This window comes from Dromaius novaehollandiae, chromosome 12, assembly GCF_036370855.1.
Source record: "Dromaius novaehollandiae isolate bDroNov1 chromosome 12, bDroNov1.hap1, whole genome shotgun sequence".
In the NCBI taxonomy this organism is placed as follows: Eukaryota; Metazoa; Chordata; class Aves; order Casuariiformes; family Dromaiidae; genus Dromaius; species Dromaius novaehollandiae.
Window position 1 is genome coordinate 9,194,245 of NC_088109.1, and position 20,404 is coordinate 9,214,648.

The 20,404-nt window shown below is 49.8% G+C and overlaps 2 protein-coding genes across 5 annotated transcripts in view; both read right to left on the reverse strand.

Moving 5' to 3' along the window:
- PHF2 (PHD finger protein 2) overlaps nt 1–5,469 on the reverse strand; it is a 108,615-nt gene extending 103,146 nt beyond the window's left edge. Inside the window, exon 1 of one of the 3 annotated variants that reach the window (XM_026102839.2) lies at nt 4,910–5,469. In XM_026102839.2, coding sequence (XP_025958624.2) covers nt 4,910–5,007 — 98 coding nt within the window. In that variant the 5' untranslated portion in view covers nt 5,008–5,469. Of the gene's footprint in view, nt 1–1,480; nt 1,519–4,909 lie in introns of those variants that run through there. The other 2 variants (XM_064518875.1, XM_064518874.1) reach the window with 2 other exon arrangements.
- An 11,800-nt stretch (nt 5,470–17,269) lies between these two features.
- Nucleotides 17,270–20,404, reverse strand: part of FAM120A (family with sequence similarity 120 member A) — a 57,289-nt gene continuing 54,154 nt past the window's right edge. For both annotated transcript variants that reach the window (XM_064518877.1, XM_064518876.1), the window contains one exon: nt 17,270–19,164. In XM_064518877.1, coding sequence (XP_064374947.1) covers nt 18,853–19,164 — 312 coding nt within the window. In that variant the 3' untranslated portion in view covers nt 17,270–18,852. The remainder of the gene's footprint in view (nt 19,165–20,404) is intronic.

The window sequence follows — 20,404 nt, forward strand, 5'->3', positions numbered from 1 at the left end:
CCACATCAAACAACATACACGAAATGACACGCAATATACAACATCTAGCATCAAATGGCCATCCATAAAATGGTGTGCAGTATCTGCATTATACAGGTTTTCACCTTCACTAAATGTGGGAAAAATTAAGATTTTTGCACCCTAAAGTTGATAGGAGTCAGTTGTTCAGAGGTGGGTTCTGCGCAGCACATCAGGAAGAGCTGCCATCTGATCTTCATGAGTATCTTAGGAGACATGGGGTTGCTGAGATGGGGTCATAGCAGGAGATGCAGCAGACAGTGAACACGAGAGCGGGCAGCTGGGTTTACTGCAGTGAGTATATGATCAACTCAGCAAAAAAAAAAAGTCAGTCTTGATTGGTTTATTCTCTCATTTGAGTTCCACACCCTAATCTGAAATTTCAGGTAGTCTTCAGCAATATCCCTAGTGAGAACAGGCTACAGTAAACTCAGAGACTGAAGCTAGTGGGGACCACTGCAAACCTATAAATACAGGATTTAAGACCTCCTGTGTGAACTAAATGACATTTTCCCTTTATTACCACTCATCAGGTTCATGGAGGATGAACCCACCACAATCATCACAACAGAAAAACTTGGGAACGCTGCACTGCAGAAAGACTCTACCAGCTTAACAAACCACCACAGAAAAAAACAACTGCACTATTCCCTAGGAATCCACAAACCACCGAGGGTTTAAAAGTGTCCAAACTCTATGCATCTCTTTGTCAAAGAACATATAGTCTTCACTAATAGAGGAGTCAATCCCTCTATCATCTGCCTCAGCATTTTTTCCTTTTCCCTATGAGATCACCTCCATCCTTTCCAGACATCTTGAAGCTGCTTTCCTCTTGCTGCTCAGGCAACAGCAAAGCATGGAAACGATTCAAACCCGGTCTAGTGAGAAGTCGCAAAAATGGCATTCTCTGAACATACTGGTGGCTCCATTGTTCAGTGGCGCCTAAGGGTCTCCTGTGCCTGGGCAACGTGTGGAGTCATAACAGTGTGGCTCTCCAAAACTTCCACAAAGAAAGGAATGGAGCTAACGAAGAAAAACTCCATCCACTTCTTTCTCATTTTGTATCAGCAACACCACTTGGGCAAGATTACCCAAGGCTACTGACCTAAGAAAATCAGCATGGATGCCTGATCTTTGTCTGTCAGAAGAAACTTATCAGCCATTTATCAGTTCATGTACTCTAATGCAGTAACATCACCACGTGCAGTCCTAAAACCAGAATGATGATAGGTGTCCAAGAAATAGAAGAAAGCCCACTGATGGATAATAGTCCATGCTACACAGAGTTTTAGATCTAGTAATGAGTGACCACTGGGAAGTTTCTCAGGATTAAGTAATGATTTCTACAGAAAGATCTAACACTGCTTTACAAAAGAAATCCTCCCTGAAAAAGATAATAAAAGTTAAGACTTAATAAGCCAAGTTAAAAGTTAAGACTTTATTAAGTCTGGAAAGCACTAACCAGTCACGTGGTAATGGCTCCATCTCCCCGTTTCCAGCTTCTGAAGTGCATAAATTAAATTAAATAAGTTTAACATAAGTTAAATATTTTTCTAATATTAATTTACCTTTGCAGCTGTTGACACTGCCACAAAGATGTTACTTAACATTAGATGTGAGAGCGATTGTGACTGATATGTAAAGAAGCCCAAGAAATACTTCTCTTTAGAGATCTGGAAATTACTGCCAGAAAGGAAGCATGTAAACATTTGACCCACTTCTACAAAAAAAAAATAAGAATGATTTTTTTTTTCTGAAAAGCAGTGTATATGATGTTAAAAACACCTATGTATGATCATGAGGTTAAAATTTGGATGAGCCTCCTTGATAGCTTTAAGGCTTCCACATTCATTTAGCTTTTCCTTGCAGTATAGTATCTACATAAACATTAACACCATCAGAGTTTTAAGTCTGTAACTAAATCCTGATTTATATTTGTTGTTGTTGACTATTTTTTAGTTCCCATAATACAAAGAAAATCAAATAGGGGCATATATAAGGCATTTTCTACTACATCACTTAACATACTTCTCAAATAAAATTATTTTAATTTTTGGCTTGATGACAAGTCTCATCCTTCTCATTTTTCTTTTCTTCACAATTCTTCTCTATAAGAACTAAGCAGAAACTTCTCTGTAACTAAGCAGAAAGGGCACACCCTCAGTTTTTAAGATACTGTGACAGATTTACAATTCTATGCTGTCCCTTCTTAATACAAAATAAAATACCTTTCTTTGTGGGTTCATGAGATATTGTCACTGAGCTGTCCACACCAACGCAGAGATCATTTTTCTGACCAGTTCTGCCTAATCAGTTCTGATCAGTTTTAACCAAAAGTCACCACAGTATACAGGAAGCTTAAATACTTTTTTTGCTCAGCTTTTTGTGAATCCACTCTACCACCATTTTGTATAAAAATGTTAATTTTTCAAATTCTGTACAATAATTGCAGCTTCTTTTAAACCTCTAAACCACTCTCACCCTGTTACCTGTACCTAAGTCTTAATAAATATGAGCAACTGTGCATCCTTTAAGACATATGTCCAGAACCGTAAGTGTAGACTACCCCACTACCAACATTTTCACTGAAACTATTTATTTCAATATTTTGCTTCATATTTCTAAATAGCTTTTATTAAAAAAAGTTGGAATTTCAACCCTAACGCTACAGTTAGGTTTCTGTAGCAGCTTTTTCTGCATACAATTAGTTTTTGGGAAAATAAGTAAACCGCATCGGGCCTACTCTGGCATTGGCAAGCGGCAATGACAGCAGGGAGTGCCTCCCTGCAATCATCTCCTCCATCCATCAACTATTTTGAGGCAATTATTCAAGTTGGCTAAAAGGAAAGAGTTACAGTTTAACCTTACTGAATACCAGTCACAAACAGCACTCACCTATGTGCTTTACTGGATTTTGTACTTTTATCCCTCACAGTACCTGATCTTTATTACTCATGGAGAACCGCTGCAAAGCCAGTAATGCTCCATCATCCTCCTTCATAGCACCAGATGCAAAGAAAGCTTCTCTGCACAGGTTGCTTCCTCCTGCAAGTTCCTCCTCAGTCACAGGTGATCCCTCAGCATCACCTTTCCAGAGAGTTGCAGCGACACAAGTTTATCAGAGGTTTGCTATGCGCCTGGTTATTAACTCTTCAAACCTCCTCTGACTTGCTAGTGGCAAAGATCCCTGCTTTGCCATCACCTTTCACTAGTGTTCACAGGCCGCTGCTGTCGTTCTGGGCTTCGGCACCGTCCAGCTCGCGCACACCCCAGGCTTCCCTGGACGCCCAGCCGGGACACAGCAGGCGCACCAGGACGCGCAGCCTTCTCACAGGCTGAGGTCCGAGCGCGGCCTCCCAGGTAATCCTGCGAGCTGTGATATTCTCCGCTTTCCACTCGAGCTGCCTCAGCTCACTTCCCCATTTCTCACAGGGGTGACAGGAGAAAAGTGCTCCTGAAGTTCAGTGCCGCAGCGCTAACTCAAGTGCGATCACCCTCCCATTGTCTCTCGCACAAAAGCTCGCCCGCACTTGCTTTCCATAACAATGGCTCGGGCAGAGACGAACCAGACCCGGCCGCGCGCCTTTGTCCGCCCCTAAACAAACTCCCCCGCGCCGCCCCCCGGCCCTGCCCGGCGCCCGCGTCCAGCCGCCCCCCCCTCCCCCCGCCCCGGCAGCGGTCGCCCAGCGGCCGGCGGCGGCACGGCAGCCCCGAGCCCCTCGGAGGCGGCGCCGCGGGGGCCGGGCGGCCGCGGGGCCCCGCACAGAGGCCGCGAGCCCTGGGGCGTCGCGCGGCCGTTGGCGGCCGTTGGCGGCCGTTGGCGCGGTTTGAAAACCCGCCGCGCGTGGCCCGGCCGGGCGCGAGGAGCCGCGGCTCGCGCACCGTGATCGCGGCGCGGAGGCGCCCGGCGGCCGCCGCGCGAGGGGGATCCCTGCGCTGCCCGGGCGGAGGGGCGGGCTCTCGGCGAGCGGGGTCTCCCCCGCGCCGCCGGCCCCGCCGGGCGCTCCGCCGCCCCGCCTGGGGGCAGGCGCTCCGCCGGCCGCCGCGGCCCGCTGGGGCTTCCCCTTCCCCGCCGGCGGCGGGCCAAGCCGGGCCGCGCGCTTCCCCTCGGCCGCCCGGGCGGCGGGCTCCCGGCCCCGCCCCGGCCCGCGCTGCCGCGCCAAGGGTTAAGGCGCCGGGCTCGCCCGGCGATGGCAGCCCCGCCGGACGGGAGCACCGCGGCTCCCCCCGCCCTCGGCTCCCCGCCGCCACCCCGGCAGGGCCGCGGGGAAGGGGCCGTATCCCCCAGGCGAGGCGGCGAGCGCCGCCCGCGCGGGGCCGCGGCGCCGGAGCGCGGTGACAGGGCGGCGGAGCCGCGGCCGCCTCCCGGGGCGCAGCCTCCCCCCCGCCGCCGCTGCCCCGGCCCTGCCGGCCCGACCCCCGCCCGGCCCGCGCCCCGGCCCCGCGCCGAGGGCGAGACGGGGAGCGGCGGCCGGGGCCGCGGGCACAACACGGGCGCCGCCGGCCCGCGCGGAGCCCCGGCGCGGTGCAGCCGCCCGGAGCGCGGCGAGCGCAGTCCCGCGCCCGCGCCTCCCCGCCCCGCCGGAGGCACAATAGCCCCCCACCCCGCTGACACCGGAGCCCCGGCCGGGGGGAGAGCTTTGTGCCGAGAACCGAGCAAAATTTACAAAACAAAACAAAAAAAAATACAACGGAGGGAGAGAGAGGGAGACGGGGGCAGAGTGGCTCCTCCTCCTCCTCTCCAAAAAGGCCTGTTGGAAAACTGCACACAGCGGCTCCAACAGCACCGTCTCCCTCTCTCTGCCCGGGAGAGAAAAGGAGGCGAAAGGCACCGAGCGAGAGGGGGGGACCGCGGCGAAAGGGGGGAAAAGGCCCGATCTCTTTGTGTTACCTGCCGTGAAACCAGTCCTTGCAGGCATCGCATTCAATCATGAAGCGGGTTACGTCGTAGGGCAGCCTACAGATGCAATAGACGGGCACCGTCGCCATGTTAGCTCCCTTCAAAACAACACTGGACTCCCAGGCAAGCACGCAGGGCTCGCTGCGGCTCCTGCCGCTAGGTAGCTTTTGCGGCTTCTCCTTCCAAAATGCACGCAAATTTGCAATGTCGAGAGACGGAGCGGGGAGGGGGGGAAGGGGGAAGAAAAGAAGGGGGGAAAAAAATCAGATAATGCAATTACGGCTCCTCAAGGGCGAGCTAGCAATGTCAGAAAAATAATAAAGGGCTTCCCAAAGTTTGGCTGCATGGTTCCTCTGGCTCTGCGAGCTCCGACCGGACTGGGGCTTTTTTGTTGTTGTTGTTGTTAAATGATTATTATTCAAAATGTTTGGCGAAATGCATTATATTGCATGCCCCCTGGTGACAGTACAGTACCGAGGCTTTTCATAAACACTCCGAAATGTAGCCCTTTCCTTGTAATGTCCTTACGTCAGCTTGCAACATTGTAATATTTCCTCGGCTGGGGCTGGGGCTGGGGCTGAGGGCGGCCGCGCAGGGGGAGGCGAGGCCGGGCGCGGGCTGGGCGCGGGGCTCGCCCGCCGCCCCGGCCGGTTTGGCGGGGGTTGCGGGCGCTTTGAGGCAGCTCGCTGAGATTTTTATATATGTATATTCTTTTTTGTGGTTTTTTTTTTGCCTCGCCACGAAGAGAGACTTTTTAAAGAAAGTGGCCTGCGGACGCGCTCGGCCCCCCTCAGGGCGAGGGGGGCCCGGCGGCGCTGAGCGCCGCGCGTGGGCAGGGGGCGCGCGTGGGGGGGCGCGCGTGGGCGGGGGGGGCGCGCGTGGGCGGGGGCGCGCGTGGGGCGGCCCCGGCGCGGCCTGCGAGCGCTGCGCCGCGCCGAGCACAGCAAAACGCGCCCCACGCCGAGTGCCCAGGCGGGGACGGGCGCACCAACCGCACGAGTTCTGATTCGTGCCAGCATAGAAAAAATACCGTTTTCTTTTTCTTCAGTGGAGTTGTATTATTGCCTCTAAAGTTACCAAACTCCGCCTGCGCCAACCGCGGGAGCGGGGCTGCTACACCGGCGAGGTGCCAATAAATACCGGGGGGCTGCGAAGCGCCGAATCAAAGCCACAGGGCACTGGCGTACGCAGTGAAGTGCCGCTCGGGAGCGTGACATCGGCGTAGCCCGGCAGTGCCGATAGCCACGGACACGGCGTCCTCCTCCCGGGCGAGCAGGAGCACTTTGGGGTGATTCGGTGGGATGTGCGTCCCGGCACGTTCGATAACCGCTCGCACGCTCCCGCCACCGCGGCAGAGACACCGCTTGTGTGGGGCTGCCAGGTCAGGTGGATGACGTGCTCTGAGCGATGCTCATTTGAGAGGGAAAAAACATCTGTTTATCTAAAATCGAAAAGAAAAAAAATGGATACTCTTCTGCTTTGTCACAGCGGTCTGGAAAACCCCGAGAAGCCACCTGTAGAGGACAAGGGAAATCCAGGTGTCCCCATAACTTTAACGCTAAGTTTTTCCACTGAGATAAGGCCGTTGTCAGTATAAGCAGAATCTGTTTGGATGATTAAGGAGAAATTCAAGTATTTTACATACCCCACTGAATTTCCATGCCACAGAAATGACTTTGGTCACTGCTACGCAGAAGCACATTCGAACTCGTGTCAGAAATGGCCTTCTCTGGTCCCCAGTGAACATGTATGGGAGCTTCCAACCCAGGCAGCCGAAGGTGAGCTGATGCAGGGGTGAGAATATCGGCCTACAGTTTATCTAATGACTCAGGTGTTTTGGGTGACAGATTGAGACAGCACATAGGAACCTATTTTCTTCATCGTACTGAGTGGAATGAGTATCTGCCCTCCAAAAATTAGGCCTCTTTTAGGTTCAAATTGATTGATTGCGATTCTTTAACTGCTTTGAGTTCCAACCCAAAAAGCAGAGGAGCGAGTCTGGGGGTGGAGCAAGAGGAGGAGAAAAGGCCTAGGAAACTACTACCGAAGTTACACATACTTTTCTAAACTCTGTTCCTCGCTACCCTGCGACATAGTGTATCTATCAAAACCTCACGGCTTTGCAGGATGGATTTATGCAGAACATTCATTTATTTCGATACATTTTGGCATAGGACAGTCCCGCAGAAGTCGGCTTCTTCTCTGCACAGTATAAATGTGTGTTTGTCGACGTGTATCTGCAACCCGGCATGCCTTCTTCCATATGTAAAGTCAGTATTTTAATTTTAAAGGATATGGAAACACTTACAAATGTAGCAGCTCATCGTGTTGAGTTCTGTGCTTTTCTCCATCTCCTAGTCACTTTATGGGCTGCTGATTCCAAACCCATATGAGCTGTGAGAAATCATATCCTCGTGGCCTTCCTTCCAGTCCCACAAGCATCTCCCTGGAAAGAGCCGGTTTTCCAAAGCGCAGCCCGGAGTTCAGGTGTCAGCACCTCTCTGCTGCGGCCATGGGCGAGCTGAAGCCTCGAGACACCGCGGGGATTTTGGTGTCTGTGCCAACGGGCGGCTGTGCTGGGCCGGGGCGTAGGCAGGCGCTCCCCGGCAAGGGTGGTTGGGGCAGCGCCGGCTCCTCGGCTGCGCCGCACGGCTCCTCCGCTGCTGGCTGCTCCCTCCCTCCGGCAGCGAGGCCGCACCAGCAGCCGGGCACCTCCGGCCCCTCTGCAGCTCAAAGTCGTACCCACCTCGAACTTCTCCACGAGCAGCTGGGTGTAGACGCCACGCCAGGAGGGCACTTGACCACTCTCAGTCATAGAGGAGTGAGTTGGTGGAATTAAACCGAGATGCCTTAATGTAACATAGATTTGATCACCGAGTCACCTTTTTTGAAATTTTGAAGCAAGTTTTTAATACATATTTTTAAACCAATTGGAAAAGTCAGCAGCATAGGCCCAAACAGGCGCCTGGAAAACATCTTTGTGGTGACTGCAGGCTCTGTGGGTAGGAAGGAGCAGGACCTTCCCGCAGGCTTAGCAGTAGGTGATGCTAACGCAGCGCAAGGGGTCCAGTGGGCGCGTTGCGTGCGAGGGGCCGGGCAGTGGCTGCTCTCCCGGAGCTCATGCTGCAGGACGGGATTTCTCCAAAGTACTGAAGTGACCCAGGAGCGCCATGCTCGCTGCCTAGGACTTCCTGAATTCCTTAGGTGCTTCTGAAGAAAACACCACCTGCTCCTTCAGTGTAAGCGGTAAAGGCTCACGGTACTCACGGCTTAGGTCCCAAGCCTGGTGTGCACAGGGGAAGCTCGGACTTGGTCTTCATCACGGAGCAAAGGATTAGCTATCGTTCACTGATTTTTTTGGTTTTCTTATTGTTTGCTAGTGTTCTTCCTATAGATCTCCTCTGTAGTGGTCCTAAAAGGTCCTTCTGCTTTACGATGCTCTGTAGTTTGAGGCATTTTTCCCATAGTTGTTAGTTTGCAAAGAAGCCATATATGAAATCAACCTTGAAACACGCTCTGGACACAGGGATCAGTGAGCTGCAACAGCTTGAGCAAGAGAGGGGTTAGCTGAACTCCTTTCCCAGTTTTCCCCTCTGACACCACATTTCCTTATTATATTTGTTGTTCAGGTCCGTTTACCCCAGCACAGACCACTGCTGCTCTGTTTCTCAAAACACATAGTTCGGCTAAGAAAGCGGAGCAGGAAGGTGCGTGCTCCAGCTCTGGTGGTCCCTCAGCCCCACACTGGGTGGGAGCAGAGCACTCGGACAGGCACCAGCCCAAAGCAGCAGCAGGAATAATGAGATGTGCGGTTTGAAGCACAGCATTCAAAAATGTTAACAGCATTTGCAATGTAAAATGGTCAAAATTGTAAAAGTGGACTGGTTTAAAGGGGTCTTTCATGCAGCAAATCAGTTACACCTTTAAAAAGTTAAAGAATTTATTTCATGTTCGTTACAGGTAACACAATTTGCATTTATCGTTCCATACCTGTACCTTCTCACTTAAACACTTCTGCCTTACATTTCAGTACACGATCTAATATTACACAGGATATGGACATGGGGACGCTACTTCTCTGGGCTTCAGTGTCATAGTGACATTAAACTTTTGTATTTATCACAGGTTGCTAGAATCTGTCAGAGTATACAGACAAAATCTGAACTTTGCCCTTGCTATCTGATGTCACTGAGAGTTTATCGGCTTTTCTTATAAAAGATTAAATTCTCAGATGCATTTTTCAGGGGGAAACAAAGTTCTACTAATTCAATAAATTTATTACTGTGCCCTGTGCTCCTCTTCCCCAGAGTGTGCTGGAGGGAGCAACTTGGGCCGCGGGGCCGCAGCACCCGGGGCGCCAGGAGCTGCCGCTCGGGGCAAGCAGCGAGCAGCACAGGCAGCTCCACGCGAGCACTGGTTGCATTCAACGGATTTCAGCCAGGACGGCTGTGAATGGTAAGCAAGCAGGCCAAAAATCTGCCTTTCCACTGGTGGCTTCATAATTTCTTCGTGGCACACCTTTGCCGTGATTTTACCAGCGGGGAAGAGAGGACCAAGAGCAGCGCGCCCGCCCTGCGCGGCGGGCGGCACTGGGGAGACCCGCACGGGATGAGCTGGGGTCCCGCTCGCCCTCGCTCGCAAGCAAGGGGGGCCAGGTCGAAAACACCGACGGTGCTTTGCGATATTGAAACCCCCAATGGGGTGTTTCTTCCACAGCCGCGCGGGCCAGCGCCTGCTCCCACAAAGCGCAAGGTACTTTCTGTACAAATAAAGAGTTTCCCCCCTCTGCCCCAGTTATTGCTGGGCCTGTTTGTTCTGTTAAAATACACGTAGCTCGTTTGTACCACGTGGCTGAACACCCGTGCCAAGGAGAAGGGCTGGCGCCACAGCCTCGGAAAACAGAGGATTTTGGTTGCGATACAGCGGGAGCCGCGGCGGTGGGGTGCTGCCGCTCGCCGGGCCGCGGCTGCAGGCGCCGGCCCTGCAGGAGGGTACGGGTTTCTTTGCCGCTTGTGTTCAAGCTGTTGAAAAATGTGGTTGTTCATTTAAGTATATGCACTTATTAGCCAAAGCCTCCTACAGTTTAATGAACGTTGGGTACAGAGATTTTTTTCCAAGTGTTTACTGCCTGTATTTTACAGCGGGATGTAAAGCAGTGAAACGACTGTCACATTTTACTAAGCTCAGTGACAGAAGCAAATGTTTACTTCAGCGATAGAAATATTTCCATTAAACATGTTCCTGAAGTTTAAAGCGCACGTGGCAGAAAGTGTCATGCTGGCTACACGTCCTTTGCCAAGGAAAGCCACGGGCGAACGCTGTGATCCCGGGAAGCAGCGAAGCAGGGCGCAGGCTGTGCTGCTGGAAGAGCCCGGGCTGGTTCTCCTGGGGGAGCCCGGGCTGGTTCTCCTGGGGGAGCCGCGAGGCGGCGTGCTGGGGTGGGAACCGGGCGCAGCTCCCTGCCAAGGGGGCGATAGGCCAGCGCGTACCGATAAAAACGGTTGTTAATGCTAGAGAATAAAATAGGGAGGTTTTTTGCTATGATGCTGTACAGTAAGAAGGAACTACTCGTCTTGAGATGTTTAGTGGAGGCAAGATAAAGGTACTTACTCTTAACTGCCAGTTTATGTAACACTTAAAAGAAGCTCTGAAATTACTCTGAATGTAGTAATTCTGGTTACCATTTTTGAAGCCAGCCACATCCCTTATACATATATCGAACTCATGGTTCACGCTGCACGTATAACACTGCATCGCACCCAACCTTCAGGAGGAGGATCTGAACACGACGCGCACCCGGGGCCCGGCCGAGCCCACCTGCCGGCACTGGACGAGGACTCGGCCCATTCCTGCAGCGCGCAGAACGGCGTCGCAGGGCCTGTCTCCTCCCCAGCCTGCTTTGGCTGACTGGAAACCCTTTGGTAAACACAACAAACTTTTCTTTCCACGCTACCAGAAGCGTCTGAGCAGGTCACGGCAATGCAGGAACCCGTGACCGGTCTGAAGCCCGCTGTGCGAAGGCTCCCACCCCACAGACACACCTGGCACATGCTCACCGGCTCCCGGGGCCCTGGCCCCACGTTCAGGCCCGTGCCATCACCTCAGCCGTCACCGCTCCGCTCCTCTATGTCCCTCCCCACTTGAGCTACCCAGGGCCGTTTTCCCTCGGCAGGCTTTTCCCACAGGCTCCCGCACGAGGCAGTGGTGCATCACCGGGAGCAGCAAGGTTGGAGCTGGCTGCAGCTCCAGCACCGCCAGCCCAGGATAGAAAAGGGCCATGACCCTCGCTGCTTTTGATGCTGTATTTAAAGCCCACCTGCTCACCTCAGCTTTCATTCCACAGTTCTGCCACAGGCAGGCAAAGACCACGTTCACTCCCCTACAAAGAAGCAAGCAAACAGAAACCAGGCATAGGACCCCCCCCACACACCACATTAACAGCTTGTCCACCACCCCGGTACAAGGCAAGCAACCTCAGCGCAGCCGTAGCTGCTTGGTGCAGGCTTTTCCCCTCCCCGGCCCCTGCCACCGGTGGGATGGGGCAAGACAGGGAGCAGCACCTGGAGCAGCTTGGTGGGACTTGCTGTTGCTTTCAGCATCAAGCCTGCAGGACCATCACAGCACCAAGCAGGGAGCTCTGCCATAGCCCCATCGGCATAGTCCACCTCAAGCTGTGACCTGGCTGCATTAGTCCTAATCAACTGAATTAATTGGAATCAGATGGGAGACATCCACCTGCCAGTAATCACATACACTCACACAAAACAACTTCTGTACTTTGCCCACAGCTGCAGCTTGGGATATCCTTCCAATGCAATGGCTTTATCGAGTTAATTTTGCTTTATACAAGGTGCCCCTCAACACAAACATCAGCATAAACAGCCCAGGAATTACGCTGTTTCCCAAATATACATAAAATACTATTTTCATAATTTGCTCAGTGCCTGAGTCTCGTATACAGCAGCAGATCCCCGGTGCTTAGGACTTGTTCTCAGAGAGGCTGTTGAAGAACGGAAAACGCGTACAGCTTCCCTGGTCCGTCCGGTGTCTTCGCCCGGGGTTTCTGTCCGCCGCCGGCTCCTCCCGGCCGCGTCCGGCTGTGCGAGGCGGCCCTCTTCAGGCTCCGCGAGCGAACGTCGCCTCCGAGGTGCCGGGGTTGGCCTTCCTCTGGAGCTGGAAATGGAAACCTCCGGCTGGATGCGCCAGCACGTCCCTCCGCTTCCCTCTTCCGGCGTCCCCCGGTCACCGCCTCCTTCTCAAGTCCCACAGAAACTGGGCTTCCACCCACTGTAGCCACCGCCAACTTGGGCAGAGGACACGTCACAGCTGTAAATCCGGATTAGCCGATCCGGCGACCCCCCGGCACGTCAGCAGGATCTCAGCTAGCGCTGCGGCCCAGCTGGCGGGGCGAGAGGGGCCGCGGCAGCCCAGCGGAGCCGGGAGCCTCCCGCGCAGGCTGGCGGAGGAGGCTCCGTTCCCACTTCTGTCCATCACTGCCTGCTCCCAGGCTCTTCTGCCGCCTTTCTGGGGGAAGAGCCAGATCCCGGGAGGACGTGCCCCCGCCTCGCTCCCAGCCGCCCCGGCAGCCCACCGCCGGCTTCTCCTGGCGCAGCTCCAGCGCCAGGAGCATCTCCCACGCGGACACCGCCTGCCGCGCTGGGCAACAGCTTCCAAAAGTGCTTTTTATAATGATTTTCGCTACGGTTACATGAGTAATGTGGCCATAGCAGAGCCTCATGCAAAATGTTTTTATAAACATTTGTAAACAAGGTTTCATAATTTGGCAGTTGGACTTAATTTTTGTTGTTTTCACCCAGCGCACACTGCCGTGCCGTGAGCTGCCTTCTGTCGCCGTCTACTGCGGCGTCGTAGACCAAGGGGGAACGTGTGGGGAATGGAGCTCTCTCTCCATTTCGCTTTGCGTTATTTTACCTGTCCTGGTAAGGATCAGCTGCGTGGCACAATTTATCCAGAAAGATAATCTGCAGCTAAATCTGGATACAATCCTGGTTTTATACACAGATGCATGGGCCTGTTGGCTTTATCGGTTATGCATTAGTCTGAACAGGGCTGGCCAGCGAAACGGGCTTCAGTGCCGCGGCCGGCACAAGCTGGAGGCAGTGCGGACACGGGCAGCCGGGCGCTGTCAGGGTCTCGCTCGTCCCAGTGGCAGAGCCGCACATGCTCTTAGCGCTAAAAAGCAAAGAAAACACCAACATTTTTGTCACTTGCGAATCTGAAGAAATTGTAGCGACTCCGCAGGTCTGACACCGTAACCGAGAGCCGCTGGGCAGAGCCTGGGAAGCGCTGCGCCGGACCTGCCCGGCACCTCGTCTGGAGCCACACGAGCACCCAGCAGCCGCCCTGGCACCGAGGACCGGAGCAAGGGAAAAACGACGGTTTATTGGCAAACTCCCTGGCCTCTGCAGAGCTGCTTAGTAAGCGTGCTTCAGCTGCCACTGTATGGGTCTGGCAGGCACTTAACGTGTCCCACAGCGTGCCACAAAATGTTGGATTTTATTATCAATATTCTATTGAAACAGGTCTGAATTAAACCCAGTGCCGTCAGCTGCTCCTGGCATTGCTGCCTTTCTGTAGTACCGTCCGCAGCAGCGTTTCGGTGTGACGCGACTCCGGTCTCCCGCGGTTTTAGGGGTTTTCAGTATGAGGGAAGGGATTACAGCGCCTTTCACCGAGGGAGCCATAACCTGCCCCAGGCCCGGACAATCGTGCCCCTAAGCACTGCCCGCACCGGCAAGCGTGCCATGACTCGGCTTGCCATGTGCCGGTGACATGGGACCGGTCCCCGGCCCGGCTCAGCGAGGGGCTCCGCGCTCAGCCACGCACAGCTAGCGGCAGCACCCCGGGGCCACCAGCCCGCGGGACTCGCTGCTCGGCCCCGGTTTAGCCGCAGGTCTGAAGCGCGCTACGGGTACTGCTCACCTTGCACAAACTTACGACAGCCTGATCAAGTGATGTAACCGCCTCCTTAAACGGCATAACCACAAGCAAGGAAAAACCAAAGGGCTGCAGGTTGCTGAGCTCCCACTGTCCACTGTGCGCACGAGGGCCTGGCCACTCACACCCTGTGGGAGCCTTCAAATCACTTAATCTCATCTTTTCCTGAACTGCCCCACCTGCAACACAACCCCACGCTTACGCGGACTGCAGTGCAAGCTCTGTGAATGGAAAGCCCTCGAGGATGCCCATGCCCATGCCCATGCCCATGCCCATGCCCATGCCCATGCCCATGCCCGGCCACCCCAGCAGCTCTGAGCAGCGCCCTCGCTTGTGCAGGGGGTCCCAGCTCCTCGGGAAGCAGCTTATGCCAGGCCCTAAATCTTCCCTGCTGCCAGTAATTACCCACCCGCCTGTATTTAAAGACTCAGGAAAGACTGGATGTAAAAAAACGTGCACTAAAAGTGATTGACTGCAGCACACAGATCATTATTAGCTGTTAACACCGTAGTTAACACAATTAGTCAATTATGTAACCGAAAAACAAGAGAGCAGACGGGGCAGCTTGGGAAACAGGTTACTTTCATTTCAGACGCTTTCCCGACCCCAGTTGCTTTGCTGCACCTCGGAGCGGGCACGTGCCGAAGGCGAGCAGGGCGGCTGGAGCGGGGACGGTTAGGCACCGGCTGTGGGTAGCGAGGAGCTCTGCCCAGGGCTGGAAACCCGGCTCGCTCGCATTGATGTCAGCCCTGGGCTCGGTAGTGCATCCTCCGCCCCGAGGGGCCAGCCTGGGTGTCGGAGGCAGCTCGTCCTCTCGTGCCCGCATGCTCAGCAGCTCTGCTGCCGGCGGGGCCGTGGCAGATGAGGCATCGTGCATCTCTTAGAGTAGCTCCTCATGCAAAACCCCTTGAGGAGAGAGTGGAGTACAGACCTGACCTCAGAGCAGTTCAGTTGAAAAAGACCAGGGAGACCTGTGCCACAAGCCAGCCCGTGCGTTTCCTCTGCGTACGGGTTTGGCGGGGGCTGCAGCCGGCCCCCACTGTCGCTTCCTTCCTGCAGCGCGGTGCTGTACGTAGCTCACCTCCTCAGCTCGGCTTCTGCTTTGGAGACACCTAGTGAGATTTTGGTTGCCTGTAAACTGAGACATCAGCCAGCCATCACATTCATTCATTGATTTTCACTCAAAGAAAAAAAAGCTCACTTCTTGTAGAGCACTTTGGCCTTCATAAATAGTAACAAAATCCCCACTCTTGGCCCCATATTCCCAACGGTGCATCCACAGGGGCACATTCGGACGCCAAGACCTGCAGAACAGGGCAAGGAGCCGGCTTCAGTCATTACACTCTGTGCCCAACGTGGGTTTTTTGGGTCATCGATATGAAATCTTAAGGCAATGTGTGAATAGCCTGTGTTTTGTGCTAAAATCCTATTCCCAAATTCTTGTGGTTATGCTGCAGCCTCAGTGCTTTGCAGTCTGCGTTGCAATCGCTATCAGAGACCGATGCGGACAGAAGAGGGGCCTGCAGGGAAACCCAAGGCAGCAGCCCGAGCACCTCCCCGCTCGGGACAGACATGCTGTGAAACAGGAGTCTGCAGTGTTGCTTCAGCACGTATAGGGAACCTGTCTAGACATGGGTACTGATTATTAAAAAATGTTAACTGTTTCAATTAGCACATCACAAAAGTTCTCGTGACGTAATGTATAACAACGTATCTGCAGATGTATAAATTGATCTGTGAAAGGTGTTCTTCAGGAACACTAAATCCAATAGCTGACAATTCTGCAGGATCACAGATTCCAGAGTAAACTTAACTCTGTGGAAGAGGATTAAATTTGAAATGTATCTCATTTCCTAAACGAAGTTAATCAAGACTACTGCATTTGTAGCAGAGGGACTAGAAAACCCTTCCTGTGTCATTCCTTGGCCCCCACCTTGCCTCTGCCCCCGGGTACGCATGGGAGGACAGCACCCATGCGTTGCTTCCCCCAAATCAGTGCAGATTCACCGAGTATCATTCGGTTCCTCCCACCGTAACGCGTAGTCCATGCTCAGCCTCCCAGCATGCCACCACTAAGTTATCTTCAACACCTCAGGTAACTTCACTTGCTCACAGTCGACCTGCCAGGTATTCTCAGTTGCTAACCTGTACATATGATTTGCAGGGAGAAAAAAACCAAAATTTCTGAAAAACATAAAGACATCATGTTATATTTGGGCAAATAAAGTCGTTAATTTGCTGTACGTACAAATCCTAACTTCAGTCCAGCTTGTGTGGATGGCTTTTCATACCTTGATTATACATGAAAAATTTTGCTGGCATAGTTGCATCAAGGAAAAGAGTGAAGTCACCATACTTCCAGTAAGTGCCGCACTGGTGAAATCTCCCATTACACCGATTTTGCTGCTGCTGCTGCTGATTCCATGCAAATGACTGGTTTGTGCTACAACTGTAAAATGCTGCTGTGAAAGAGGGCAATTGCTAACTTATAACTTCACCAGAACAAGAGGCTGGATAATACTTCCAGAATAAACAAGCTCTAACGTGGGAGAATAACAACTTAGCGCAGGGTGGGAAGGGACACCATCCCGGCAGAGCTCAACAGCAGGATCCCCAGCGAAGCTGCGGTTACACCAGCGAAACTGCTGCTCTCCAGCTTGTTACTTCTGAAGGGAGGAGGAAGAATGATTGCTGCAATTTGCACAAAGCACAGCTGCGCTGCTATAAACTGCATCTACACGAAGGGCGCAGAGCTGTTAACACCACTCATGTAGACACAACACAAGATCAAAAATGCTCAGGGCAAGACTGTTTTCAACAATGTATGTCGGGAACCAGCGTAAACAGATGAACACGGAGATAGAGACAGCAGACAATAAGGGCGTGCCTCAACAGAAAAGCCATCCCGAAAGCAACGGCAGCACACATTTATAACTCCTCGTGCGCTGTTGGTGTAATCCATTATGTACAAAACTCCTGCGTAACAGTAATTTATTCTCAGATATGAGGAGCCGAGATAGAGGCATTGTTGATCATCTTACATTTCAAATACAGTGCTGGTGCATCACTGCAAGCACCCATGTTTGTTTTTTGTTTTTTCTTTCTTTAGTAACTGCCCTTGTTATTTCCAATATTTGCATCATATTAACCATCTTGCTTTTAGAAGTGGACAATCTGAAGCAGCTGCATAAAATAAAAAAGTACAAAGCATTACTCCGATCAAGTGTGATATTCCCCAATGCTGGCAGTGTATGAGTTTGGTTTTGTTTTCTTCTCCATCTCTTGGGAGAACATCATGCAGTCTGCTAACTCAGTCAGTTTATTTGGGCATAGGAAAACTTTTATTTACAACATGTTAATTAAAAAAATACTTGACAAAAAAGGCATACAGTATTTTATACTAAAAGAATAAAGATTTTTATTAAGCACTGTAAGTTGCATTCAATAGCCTTCAAATACACCACACCACAATCCATCTACAACCAATCAAACCCAACAGTAGTTCATTCTTGCACAATCCATGAGTTGGGGCAGAACTCCCTTCAACTTACATTAAGATACCTACTTAGCTCTTGCGGGCAGGGAATGGGGAATTACACCTCATTTCTGATCACTAATGTGTGATGAAGAGCATCAGGAGAATTATATGAAAACGAATATAAAGAAATGATTCTGATTTTGAAGTACATTAAGTTTGGAAACACTAACAAAAACATCAAAATGATACAGGTATATTTGCTTATACTAAATTCTTGATGGGAAAGTTCTCAAGAACAAGCCATTTGTTTCCTGCTACAGAAGGGGGGTACTTTTTTTTTTGAAGATCAAAGCTTTTTTTTTGTTTTTCACAGAATTTCATATTTGCTAATATGAAGGCATAAAACAGCAACAGAGAACAATAATGCATACAGCAATGAGTACACCAGGGTAACGTTGATATTCAAAACGGCTAGATAATTTTTTTTTTTAAGTTTTAGAATAAATGCAACAGAGGTCAATAATCACAAAATTTTAAGGTTAGAGCAAGATCAGTCAATGACTAAACATAGTTAACATCTTTTATAGGACTATTACTGATTATTAGCTTTTTGTTTTGCAAATGGGCACAGTACTTGTAAGAATGGAAGAAAGAGGACAATAACATGCATAATATTAACTACACACTTTAAAAATTATGAACCATGCAGAAGTTTAGCTCAAATAGTAGTACTAATGGTCTACGTCTGATTCAAAACCACATAGTTCATTGATCACGGATGCATGGTATTAGTCACAAAAAGTTTCAGAACACATTGTGTTTATTTTGAAAGGTCATTTGCATCTTCTATGATTTCAAGTTTATCTCCATTTAACTTGCTTGTAAAGTATGTATGATGTATATTTAAAATCAGCAGAACTGCAATATTACTCTATAATTTTTAGTTTCGATAGTTTGCACATTTTAACACAAAAGAACCACATCAACGGTGATGAAATTTAAGAAAGAAAAAACTGTGGTTGTGCCTTTTTCCCCCCATAATCATGAAATCAAAGCCTTAAAGAAAGCTTTATTGTGACACAGTAATGCAAAATCAAATATAATGGCATACATATGGTGCCAAGTACTAAAAATTATATTTTAAGCTATATATACTTAAAGACTGCCAAAATTTGTTTTCTTTATATTTCAAAAAACAAAACTACAAGCTTTTGTCATAACCAGTTTAAACTTTATGTATACTTCATTTTAAGTGCGGGAGTCAAATGCTCTTCATTCTCTTTCTTTTTTGTTTTATTGTAGCATTTTGACTACAACTGGTTAAAACTAAAAATGTGTTGTTTAAATCTCTGACATCAAAGAGGGATCCGAATTTCCAAAGTCCTCATTTTTCTCTTACGGAAAGGAAAAAATGTACGTAACTGTAGGCTCTCTTTCTTTCCAGATATTCCTAATCCTGACCCTTCCCAACATCCTTCACCCTCTATAAAAAATAAGTTTACTCTTCTTTTTTTAAGACAGTGGCCTCAAGAGCATCATCTTTATGGCAAACACTGTCTGCATTTAGTGCATTTAAGTGAGGATTTGTATTGCACATTTTAGAGTCATTACTCAAGGCACTTTCAGACTGATTGGAAGCCCTGATGTCTCCTGTATTCCCATTCATCTGGGAAGCTGGTTTTTCCTCATTCACAACTCCATTTTCAGCCAGGGATCCATCTGAAGACACAATTGAGGATTTAGATTCCTCTGATTTTGACTTAAGTTCTTTGGCTACTTCTTCTGCTGAAGCAGCATAAGGAGGTTTGCCCTATTTTTTAAAAGAAGAAGAAAATTACTAAAGAACCACCGCTATATATTTGCAATCTGTTACAGCGACACTATTAATAGGCAGCATGCAGTGTGTGGAAATACCACAAGTGAACACTGAGTAGTATATACTGCTGAATTAAGAAGTGGCATACAAAATTAACGTCACACGTTAGCACAGATGTGAAAGAATTTCAGTATTTCTGAGTGCTTTCTAGCCATGCTTTCTTGTATTCTTTTGGTTAACTGCACTTTACACTCTGACAGTTATTTGTGATCTAAGAGCCATATAAAAGCCTGGAAATACCAAAACTGAGAATCAATATACAGCTTAACTGCTTCTTTGTTCATATACAGTATAATTTAATGACATCATTACATATTATTCAAATACAACCCAAAACTTATTTTCAGACAATTATTAAAGAAGTGCAAAAGTATCATGCAATCCTATCTATCCTGGTCTATATACTTCTGAGATTAGGAAGCTGACCTCATATGAAAAGCATATAGTAGAATCTTACAAGACTGAGTATAGCAATAAAAAACAGACTTATGTAGCAACAGAACCCATATTTAGTTCGCAAGTATCTGCAGCAATGAATCCTAGCATTCCAGAAACATAATAAGCTTTAAACAACAAAATAAAACAAGTAGGTTGGGTTGCTAAGAAGCAACATAGTTATCAGTCATACCATTAACAAATTCAAGTACTAAGAAATGATTACGATAGGGACATCTTACACACCTCAAGCAGTAGCACAGTTTCATAATATAATAAACTTAACTTTGACATACTACGAACAGCATGGTTAATTCTTTTCTGAATTGCTGAAGGATTTTGCAGGTGAAATACTTAAAAACTGCTGCTCTCTAATATCAGCATCATACACCTTGCTTTCCAGGAAATCACAAAATATCATTCTGTAGCAACATTGCATAGGTATGTGACTGGCATATGAGGCCAATGCATACATATCGCAAGTGTAAATGCATCTTTTTAGGCTTTCCTACTAAGTGTTATCTTTTAGATTATATGTATGCTTTTCCTTTCAGAACCAAGAGTGAAAGATTTCATTTTGTGAAGAAATATGCATTTCTTTCATATTTGGTAAGTACAACCTGCTATTTGCAATCATATTCTCCAACCTTTACTCATATCACCTCACAATTATAATCAATAAAGTCATTGGATTCTATGGGGAGGATCTTACTTGGTGTAAATATGCATATCAGAGTCT